Source organism: Ruditapes philippinarum, unplaced genomic scaffold, assembly GCF_026571515.1.
Source record: "Ruditapes philippinarum isolate M1 unplaced genomic scaffold, ASM2657151v2 ctg2287_1_1_1_1, whole genome shotgun sequence".
Classification (NCBI taxonomy): domain Eukaryota; kingdom Metazoa; phylum Mollusca; class Bivalvia; order Venerida; family Veneridae; genus Ruditapes; species Ruditapes philippinarum.
Window position 1 is genome coordinate 181,816 of NW_026862137.1, and position 12,162 is coordinate 193,977.

Genomic DNA, 12,162 nt, shown 5'->3' on the forward strand with positions numbered 1-12,162 from the left:
TCTGAGGATCATTCCTGTATAGTTTAATCACTATTGGTTCCAGGGTTTAGCAGAAGATATTATCAAGTAAAAATAATAACCATGGACAACAGACAGTGATGCGGGACACAGGGTAACACGATAGCTAACCTTTACTTAACTCCAGGGCTATTGACATTTTTGACAATTAAAAAGACATGCTTTGTTGACAAATTACCTGATATAAACAAGAGGGCCATGATGGCCCTAGATCGCTGATCTGACTTATCAAACTCATCCAAACAATTACCTAGACAAGCATTCTGACCAAGTCTCATGACAGGTGAGTCAAAAATGTGACCACTACAGTGTTAACAAGGATTATCCATATTTGAGCAGTGCGACCTAGTTTTTTACCCAGGTGACACATATTCAAACTTGACCTAGAAATCATCAAAACAAACTTTCAGACCAATTTCCAGGATACTTGGATCAAAACAGTAGCAACTAGAGTTTTAACAAGATTTTTCTATTTTTAGCTCCGGTGACCTAGTTTCACATGCGATTTTGAACTCATCCAAGCAATTACCTAGACAAGCATCCTGACCAAGTTTGATGATAATTGAGTCGAAAATGTGACCACTAGAATGTTAACAAGGTTTTTCCATGTTTGGGCGGTGTGACCTAGTTTTTCATCCAAGATGACCCATGTTCGATCTTGACTTAGAAATCATCAAAACAAACTTTCAGGCCAATTAACAGAATATTTGGATCACAACAGTAGCCACTAGAGTGTTAACAAGATTTTTCTATTTTTAGCTCCTGTGACCTAGTTTTTCATCCGAGATGTCCCATGTTTGATTTATTCCCAGCAATGACCTAGACAAGTTTCCTGACCAAGTTTGATGGCAATTGAGTCAAAATTGTGACCACTAGAGTGTTAACAAGGTTTTTCTATTTTTAGCTCCTGTGACCTAGTTTTTCATCCGAGATAACCCATGTTTAATCTCATCCGAGCTATCACCTAGACAAGCATCTTGATCAAGTTTGATGATGATTGATGCAAAAATGTGACCGCTAGAGTGTTAACAAGGTTTTTCTATTTTTAGCTCCGGTGACCTACTTTTTCATCCGAGATGACCCATGTTCAAACTCATCCGAGCTATCACCTAGACAAACATCTTGACCAAGTTTGATGATGACTGATGCAAAAATGTGACCGCTAGAGTGTTAACAAGGTTTTTCTATTTTTAGCTCCGGTGACCTACTTTTTCATCCGAGATGACCCATGTTCGAACTCATCTGAGCTATCACCTAGACAAGCATCTTGACCAAGTTTGATGATGATTGATGCAAAAATGTGACCGCTAGAGTGTTAACAAGGTTTTTCTATTTTTAGCTCCGGTGACCTACTTTTTCATCCGAGATGACCCATGTTCGAACTCATCCAAGCTATCAACTAGATAAGCATCCTGACCAAGTTTGATGATGATTGATGCAAAAATGTGACCGCTAGAGTGTTAACAAGGTTTTTCTATTTATAGCTCCGGTGACCTAGTTTTTCAACCGAGATGACCCATATTCGAACTCATCCGAGCTATTATCTAAACAAGCATCCTGACAAAGTTTGATGATGATTGGGTCAAAAATGTGACCACTAGAGTGTTCACAAGGTATTTCTATTTTTAGCTCCAGTGACCTAGTTTTTCATCCGAGATGACCCATGTTCGAACTCATCCAAGCAATTGACTAGACAAGCATTCTGACCAAGTTTGATGATGATTGGTTCAAAAATGTGACCACTAGAGTGTTCACAAGGTTTTTCTATTTATAGCTCCTGTGACCTACTTTTTCATCCGAGATGACCCATGTTCGAACTCATCCGAGCTATCACCTAGACAAACATCCTGACCAAGTTTGATGATGATTGGGTCAAAAATGTGACCTCTAGAATGTTCACAAGGTTTTTCTATTTTTAGCTCTTGTGACCTAGTTTTTCATCCGAGATGAGCCATGTTCGAACTCATCCGAGCTTTCAACTAGATAAGCATCCTGACCAAGTTTGATGATGATTGAGGCAAAAATGCGACCGCTAGAGTGTTCACAAGCAATTGTGGACGGAAGAAGGACTTTCACCGATCCTAAAAGCTCACCCTGAGCAAGCTCAGGTGAGCTAAAAACTAGAACTGTGTCCAAAGGATACGGATGCCCCCACTGACAACGTATATATGGTATATAGTGAAACTAGAAATATGTCATCATGCCACGGATGCCCCCGCATGCAGCCAAAATTTCAAAAGTTATAATATTTAGTTCCAAATTTGTTTGCACAAATTATTTTTTTCAGTCTATGTTCAAAGCCCTTAAAACTTTTCAATGTTAACACAAACCATTTTTATACAATGTTCAAGGCACTGAAATTATTCAGTCTTAACCTTTTGAAAATAGCAAATTGCATATTTGTAGCCAAAATAATGGCTATATACATTTCCACAAAAGTATGAGTGCTGAAACTGAAAGTTCAAAATTTTTCCAACATTCAGGAAAGATAAGTTTGTCCAAAATCATTGAACAACGACCAAATTCCAACTTAAACTGCTTATTCCTAAGATGTATCTATATTATTTTCAAAGTGAAAGGGACATAACTCTGCCAAAAAATCATCGAACCATGACCAAATTCCAACTTGACTTGCGCATTCCTTTGACATATCCATGTCAATTTTGAGTTGAATATGTAACACTGTTGGGTTGATAATAAACAGAAACTGTAAATTTCAAAGTGAGAGGGGCATTACTCTGCCAAAAATCATTGAACCATGACCAAATTTGAACTTGGCCTGCGCATTCCAAAAATATATCCATATGTCAAATTTGAGTTGATTGTGTAATACTGTTGGGGAGATAATAAACGGAAACTGAAAATTTCATATTATTTTTAAAGTGAAAGAGGCATAACTCTGCCAAAAATCATCGAACCATGACCAAATTTGAACTTGACCTGCACATTCCTTTGACTTATCCATATGTCAAATTTGAGTTGAATGTGTAATACTGTTGGGGAGATAATAAACGGAAACTGAAAATTTCATATTATTTTCAAAGTAAAAGGGGCATAACTCTGCCAAAAATCATCAAACCATGACCAAATTTGAACTTGACCTGTATTTTCTCATGACATATCCATATGTCAAGTTTGAGTTGAATGTGTTGTACCATTGTGGAGATAATGAACGGAAACTGAAAAGTTCATATTATTTTCAAAGTGAAAGGGGCATTATTTTGCCAAAAATCATCAAACCATGACCAAATTTGAACTTGACCTGCGCATTCCTTTGACGTATCCATATGTCAAGTTTGAGTTCAATGTGTTGTACCATTGGGGAGCTAATAAACGGAAACTGAAAATTTCATATTATTTTCAAAGTAAAAGGGGCATAACTCTGCCAAAAATCATCGAACCATGACCAAATTTGAACTTGACCTGTATTTTCTCATGACATATCCATATGTTAAGTTTGAGTTGAATGTGTTGTACCGTTGGGGAGATAATGAACGGAAACTGAAAATTTCATATTATTTTCAAAGTAAAAGGGGCATAACTCTGCCAAAAATCATCGAACCATGACCAAATTTGAACTTGACCTGTATTTTCTCATGACATATCCATATGTCAAGTTTGAGTTGAATGTGTTGTACCGTTGGGGAGATAATGAACGGAAACTGAAAATTTCATATTATTTTCAAAGTAAAAGGGGCATAACTCTGCCCAAAAAAATAGAACCATGACCAAATTTGAACTTGACCTGTATTTTCTCATGACATATCCATATGTCAAGTTTGAGTTGAATGTGTTGGTCCGTTGGGGAGATAATGAACGGAAACTGAAAATTTCATATTATTTTCAAAGTAAAAGGGGCATAACTCTGCCAAAAATCATCGAACCATGACCAATTTCGAACTTGACCTGTATTTTCTCATGACATATCTATATGTCAAATTTGAGTTCAATATGTGCAACGGTTATTAAGATAATGAACGGAAACTGATGATGACGGAAGGACGGAATGACGGAACAGGGTAACACTATATGCCCTTGCCATTATATGGCGGGGGCATAAAAATCAACAAAGGGCTATAATTCTGTTAAATTTGGTCGCAGCAAAAATTCCTTCCTGTACTTTCATCTACACATTAAGGTTGTTCATCCCTGGAAGTTTTAGCAAAATCTGCCATCCGGTTTAAGAGGAGTTGCGTTCACAAAATTTCTACATAGTATATAGTGAAAAAATCAACAAATGGCCATAATTCTGTTAAATTTGCTTGCAGCGAAAATTCCTTCCTTTACTACCATCTACACATTAAGGTTGTTCATCCCTGGAAGTTTAAGCAAAATCTGCCATCCGGTTTAAGAGGAGTTGCGATCACAAGATTTCGGGACGTACGGACGGACAGACGTTCCAACATTTTGGGTTTAGGGGCTATTTTCTTTGTTTTCTTAAGGGCTACTAGCCCATAAACCCTTTGATCACGGAATGAACCTATTGTTCTCTTTTGTTCTCTTTACTGTTATATAGCCCCTAAACCCAAAATGTTTGCTCAGACGGACAGACGGACGGACATGTGCAACGCTATATGCTCCCACTTTGTGGGGGCATAAAAATCAAAAAGATTACTTTATGAGAAAAATAAACCTCAATATCTATAAGTCCTTTTCCATCTTCTGTTAGGCAAGGGTCGAGATCACTGTTGCTTCGTTTGTTTTTCAGGTATGTCTGGAATTGTACAGATTTCTGGAATTCTTGCATCTCATTTATGTATCTTTGCTTGTCTTCCTGAGCCATTTTTAAATATCTCTGACAATAAAGAAAATACCACTGACAATGAAACATATATCTCTAACAACAAGAGCCACTGCCTAGTGGGGGCCACACTCGATTTCTTCTTATTTCTAAAGTCAAAGATATCAGAGGTAAAGAGTACAAAACTTCATAGTTCAATTATGACCTTAACTGTCAAGCTTATTTAAATATCAAGGTCACATTTGAATTAATCATCATCTTGTTCAACTTAACCAATTTTAGCAACTTTTTTAAGGACTAAAAGTTTTTTCTGCAAAGTTTCATCAAAATCTATTGGGTGATGTCATTAAAGATCCTGTATGTTGTAATTAAGGATGTAACATACATTTAAGTGAAGGTTTATATATGTAAATAATTATTCTCCAAACATCCAAGAATGTGATAAATGTGTACAGCAAATGTTTATATAAATATAATTAAAATTTAAGTTAATGCATTCAGTTTTTATCTATAAAACTGGCCTAGACTTTATCTAAAATAAATTTCTAATAACCTTCCTTTATTAACATGAAATGTTAAATTCGGTAATATCTTTACAAATAATGTTTTTTGAAACTTAAAAGTATTATTAAATCTTCATTTGAGCATCAGATTTAAGGCATAAAAGCATAAAACATTTGTGTTACAGGATTTTTTAACACTTTTTTCTTTCTACTTTTTTCCTTTGCTTCCATCTTGTTCAACAGACTGGAACCATTTGAGCAATTTTTATAAAGGAATAAATCATTCCTGTATAGTTTCATCAAAATCTACTCAATAGTTTACTGTTAAAGAGGAAATATCATTTAAAGGTTTATCCATTTTTAGCTTTGGTGACCATCTTGTTCAGCAGATATTTACACCCAATTTTGATTTAAATTTTCAAGAGGACTATTTAAGGATCATTCATGTATAGTTTCATCAAAATCAGTTGAGGAGACGCCATTTGAAGGTCTTTCTATTTTTTAATTAGACCACTATCTTTCAATTAGACCACTGTTTATTGAATTTTGGTTTATCAGACCCGCAGACCCTTATTGTTGACAAACAAAAACTGTGAAAGCCAGACAAGATTATTTTATTTATAGCTCTGGCGGCCAGTATGTTCAGTGAAGCGAAATGTGCCGGCAATATGCACAACTAGGCGTGGTACTGACAATTCCTGTAAAGTTAAAAAAATTCCACCAGTAGTATGACCTGTATATGTATGACAATTTTTTGCTCTTTTTTTGTGCAGCAAAGTGGAACGTGCCGGTATTGTTCACAACTAGGTATGGTACTGATTACTCCTGTAAAGTTTGGTTGAAATCCCACCAGTAGTTTGACCTGTAAAGGCCTGACAAGCTTAATGCGGACAGACGTGCCATTTAAATGGACTAAGGGGCCATTTCTTTTGTTATTTTCTTTTGTTTAATAGAAGCCCCTTATTCTATTGTTACGGAATGAACTCTATTGTTCTCTTTTGTTCAATTTACAGTTAGATGGCCCACTACTTCTCTTAAATAGCCCGGACAGACGGACGGATGGACAGACAGATGGCGAAGGCAAAAACAATATGTCTCCCATAATAAAAACAAAGGTTGGGCATTACACGTCTGAATGTAAATTTGTTTGAGTAACCAAAAAAAAAAATCTTTCAATAAGGGTACAGACCCAATCAAGAAACTGGTCAGAAAAACGTTACTAATCTTAATCATCTTTATGTTACTATATGACCTCCAAGGTGGCAGCATTTTTTGCCCTAAGTGGATGATTCATAAAACTTTTATAGAGATTCATAGTATTTATCCATAAAAAGATAAACTATGTTTTCCAATATCCAAGTCTACATCAAGCAAGTGACGTCCAGGGCAGGGCCAATTTTGACCTGAGGGAAAATATAATATAACTTTGTAGAAGACTATACTAGTGGCAAAGGCTTATCCCATTTCAATATGCCAGCAGGTTACCGGCTGAAATGCTTGACAGGCAGGAGAACAAAGTTTACAATTACCTGTTTCTCATCCTCCCTCATGTGTGACCACTCTTGCCCCATCTGCTTAGTGACAATTGGAAATGACAGCTCAGGATTGGTCAGTTTAATCTGCTGTCTTCTCTGCGATGCAAATATCACATACCTGTAATTAAGATCCTTATATAACTTACAAAAACATAACACAAAAACAGATTCATATAAATTTTACAGCGATAATAATGGGTGATTTAAACATTGCTCAACAAATTACAAATAAATATGTAAATAAAATAGACAAATGCATTTTTGAGGTAAAATGACACCAAAGAAAACAAAAATGTGTTTGATAATAGTTTGATAGATACGCCCCTTCCCAAGATTGTCAGTAACAATATTTCAAACAAGGCTGCCATCAGTGACCACATGTGTTGCCTCATGATAGCTATAACAGGAAAAACAAGAGCTGTCACATGGAGGTATTGAAACTAACTAATTGCTTAATACTGTTCTTTGTATTATTGTGCCTATTAATCTCTAATTGTGATAGCGGACTGACAGACGGACTACCCGGTGACTATATGCTCCCCGAATTTTTTTATTTTTATTTTTTATTCAAGGCCAATAACTCAGCCAAATATTATTCAAGCGAAAAACTTGTGTCTTATAAACAAGTACTTGACCTACCAATCAATCCTGTAAAGTTTCATTAAAATTGCATCAGTGGTATAAGAGGAATAGTCCTTTCAAACATCATTAACACCCTTTTCATTCAAGGGCCAAAAAACACATGAAATATGCACCAGTACTTGACCTACTTATCAGCTCTGTAAAGTTTCATTGAAATTGCATGAGTGGTAAAAGAGGAGAAGTCTGGATAAACTTTAAAAATAAAAATAATCAAAGGGCCATAACTCCAACAAAAACCACTGAGACATAAAAAGCTGATGATATGCACACACTAGACTTGGTACTGATCATTCCTGTCAAGTTTAGATGAAATTGCACCAGTAGTTTTGAGAAGTAGTGCGGACAAGCTTTTGTGTATTTGCCAACACACAAAAAAAAACCCACCTTTTTTCAGCTAAATCATTATACTGGAAGACCTTTGCAATATGCGCAAGAACTTTAGCTACAGATCAATCCTATAAAGTTTCATTGAAATTGCATCAGTGGTATAAGAGGAGTAGTTCAAACAAACTTAAAAAAATAAAAATTGTTAAAGGGCTATAACTCTGACTAAAATCATTGAACCAGAAAATGCTGATAATATATAATAATGCACAACTAAACTTGGTACTGATCATTCCTGCAAAGTTTGGCTTAAATTGCACCAGTAGTTTCTGAGGAGTAGTCAGGACAAGTTTTGTGACAGACAAACAGACAGACAGACATGAGACCGTACTGAGAAAAAGGGCCATTTCTATTGTTATTTTCTTTTGTTTAATAGCGGGACAATGGCCCCTTCCTCTATTGTTACGGAATGAACTCTTTTGTTCTGTTTACAGTTACATAGCCCCATATCCCCAGTGTTGCATCTAGAATTTCAAAATTATGGGGGATTGTCCCCCACTCAACTGAAAAGTGGGGGATTTGAAAAAAAATGTGGGGGACAAGCATTTACCAACAATATGATCATTTTAAAATTGTATTTGGTTGTAAAACAAACAGAAAACAAACTGAACATCAATTTCCAATGCAAACTTAAGCATTAAATGTCACTGATCTTTCAAAGTTTACAATTTCAAACATAGTAAAGTACTTAACAGACTGGTAAATCTCAAACTTTCAAACAGTTACTGGTAGTTCAACATTTCTTATTAACTTTAAAACAGGTACAGTTAACATGACTATATTAAATGTTTATCTTTGAGTTTCAGAGTTTATTTGTTCTCATTCATTCCTGCCACTGAAAAGTTCTGAAAGATTCTTCTATTCTTCTTAGTTTTGAACTCAACTAGTGCTTTAGACATGTTAGAAGCATTGAAGTCTTTCAAGAGTGGGCCTTCTATGGAAATTGTCATTAGAGTCATTAGCTGTGCTTCTCCTAGATGATTTCTGCTAGAGTCCTTGATGTTGTTTTGTGTAGGAAAGCCACGCTCACAGATTGCAGTTTGCACAGGAATGGTTAATGCTATTCTTGCCAGCAACAACATGTTTGGTAAGATTTCACTATGACACTCACTAATAATTTTCCACATAACTTGCAGTTGATCATGTGGATACCTCTTCTCAAGGACTAATTGCTTCAACAGTTCATACTCCTGTCTGGTGAGGTCAGTATTGACTAGTGGCTCATGACCATTTCCATGGGACTGCCCATAGTGGTCTAACAATACTTCTAGCTCGTCTGAGTGCCATAATCCTCGAGTTCAGACTTGGGTATGAATGACAAATCCCTTAGACCAAAGCAGTCAAAGGCATTCAGGACTGAACCACTGAAGGAAATCTTGTATTTATATTTTCTATTAAATTGTCAATAAAAGTTTTCATTGTAGAAACAACCTTGTTTTTTCTTGTTTATCTGCATTTTGTAATTTGTGGCCAAATAATTCACCATTCTGAAATAATTCTTTGAATTCTTTAAAATAATGACTTTCATTTTCCTTGAGGTAATTAAAAGATGACAAAGCAGTGGGTACAGCTGGTTTGATAGCACCAATGTCAAGATTTTCCTTTTGAAAAACCAAGTTCAGTGAGGTTAAAATTGGGATAACATCCATCAACCACCACGTAAGAGCAGGAAATTGATACTGAAGTATAGACTTCCTGAGACCAGTTGCCTTGGGATCACGGGACAATTCAGTGCCATCAAAGTATGAAACAAGGGAGCTCCAAGACTTGTAAATTCCCTGTAACACATTGTAAAATGAGAACCAACAAATACTAGTAGCATGCATTTCCCTTACTTTAATTTGGGGTTGCTCGAGGATTTGCTGAAGTTTTACCAGATGACCACTCCTAACAGTTGATGACTTAAAATAGTAAGAACAGGGATGGGTACCATTATTTTTAAAAGAAATTAATTAATTACAATTACAATGGAAACTTCCCAATTACATTACAATTACATGAATTTTCAATTGTAATTAATTAATTACAATTAAATTTGAAAAAATAATTAATTATAATTAATTATTTTCTAGTTCAACTGCTTTAATATGAAAATAACATTAGTTACAAAGCACACCAGATACAGAAAAATTCATTTTCACTTTGAAAACATTAAATCAAACTCATCAGTCTGAGAGCCAGATATTGAATTGCAAGCTTGGACATTGTTGGCAGTCTAACTTTATTTAATGACCAATGTGTAAGAGGGTTAGACTCGTATTTTTCAGTCTTCTGCTAGATATTGTTTCAGCTCTGCGTTTATTCCAGAAGCATGTCTCTGATTGATACTTTTTACTTCAGACAAGTTTTAATCTTAACAATATTCACCAACAAACACTTGCCAGTATATACCTTAGGCTATATCAATCATGACAATACCCCTGACATGCTACCTGTATTGAAATCATTGACAGGTGATTATCAATTATCACTTCTTGGAAGATTATTTATATCAGACAATACAGGTGAAAAAGTAAGCATTTTACCTAAATCAGATCAATGGTTAATGTGAACAGAATTTAGATTAATTGAATTTAATTGACAATTAAATGAAGAGTTTTGGCTCAATTAACAAATATTTTTAATTATATGATTTTTCATACTTAATTGTAATTAATTAAATTATAATTGTAATTGTACCCATCCCTGAGTAATAAAGATTAGTAAAAGTAGTCTTGTACTGTTGCATGTAGTCTATTTTCTTGGCAGCTTGACTTGTACATAAGGCAAGTCTGTGTGCAATGCAGTGTATGTTTATAAGGTAAGAGGATTCATTTTTTAGACGGGCAACACCACTCTTTTTCCCAGTCATTACACTAGCTCCATCTGATCCTAAGCAAAGTTTCTTGTCTAGGGAAACACCTCTTTCTCTCAATGCTTTAATGTTGTACCAGCATCTTTTTTGGAGACATTAAAATTTCCCAAAAATTGAGATTTTACATTAAACTCTTCATCAACAAACCTGACATACACTATGAGTTTACCTGTTACTGAAATGTCAGTGCTTTCATCAGTCATGACAGCAATGAATTTGGCTTTTTTCATATCATTTAGAATGTCAGTCTGAATAGTGTCTGCAATTGCTTGTTGCATCCCTTCAGTCCTTGATAAGTTGCATTTTTTGCAGAACTTAAGTTCTTAACTGATTCACACCCTTCTATTTCTAAAAATTCAAGTAGTGATGAATACTTAAAAGTTGCTATGTTCTCTTTAGCCAACCAATAAACAACATTTATAGCACTAATATCGAACTCTTCCTTCTTTGAAATTACCGTGGCCACAGTTTTTTCAAGAGATTTACATGACGACTTAGCAATTAATGCTGCCCTGTGATCAGCTGATTCCGCGTGACGGGACAATGTAGAAGTTCTAAAATTTGTACAGCCAGTAGTGAAAGTATTCTTTAGACCGTGGGCGATGCAATATTTGCAAAACATGGTCCCCTTTTCATTTAATTTCAGCCACGGCCAGTCATTTAGCCACGTTTTTTGAAAGTTACTTGCTTTCTTTTTTGGGGGCTCCGTAGTGGTAATAGAATCGACCGGGTGCGAATTTTTACAACATTTTCCTCACAAGAATCTTCACTTTTACTTTGTTTAGAAGTGGATGGTTCATTTTCAGAAGTCGACTGACTTACCAAAAAAAACCCATTAATTTTATGTTTAGGAATTTTTGCTATCGTCTGCTCAAGAACAGAAATATAAACAAAAAATAAGATAGTGACGAATACTATTTAAGTGCACAGATCAACCGTCAATACATATGCCAGATGACCTGGTCAGCTGCTACAAGCTATTTAGTTCGTGTTTTAGTCAAAATACGATGAAGATAAACTGAATTAAGCTGAAAAGATCGTTTTATGCGCGACTTGGCGCCCATTGACTTCATTAAAATGCGCAATCTGCAAAAAATATGCGCAAATCACGCAATTGTGCAGCCTAGATGCAACGCTGTATCCCTATACAGTAGTGCGGATGGACAGACGGATGGATGGTTATAACTTACCCAGTCATTGGTTTTCTGGGCATGGTGACATCTGGAGTCGGCTTTCGTTTCTTGCCTTTTGGCCAGCCTCCCATTCCTTTTCTTTTCTGTAGTATAAAATGAATTTAATTTAAAACTGAAAACCAGACCCCTTGAAAACTGGAATCTTCAAGTCCCCCCCCCCCCTTACAAATTCAACAAGAGGGCCATGAAGGCCCTGTCAAATTGCTCACCTGAATATAGAAACTCTCCATTACAAGGAACAACTAATATAATTGTATACTATAAATAAAAGCAGACATAAAATTTAAATCTT

The 12,162-nt window shown here is 35.5% G+C and overlaps 1 protein-coding gene across 1 annotated transcript in view; it reads right to left on the reverse strand.

Annotated features, from left to right (window-relative positions):
- LOC132718069 (high mobility group protein 20A-like) overlaps positions 1-11,953 on the reverse strand; it is a gene marked incomplete at its 5' end in the record, with an annotated part of 30,176 nt that extends 18,223 nt beyond the window's left edge. Inside the window, 3 exon segments of the mRNA XM_060701686.1 lie at positions 4,652-4,813; positions 6,792-6,915; positions 11,868-11,953. Coding sequence (XP_060557669.1) covers positions 4,652-4,813; positions 6,792-6,915; positions 11,868-11,953 — 372 coding nt within the window.
- Between the last annotated feature and the right edge of the window lie 209 nt (positions 11,954-12,162).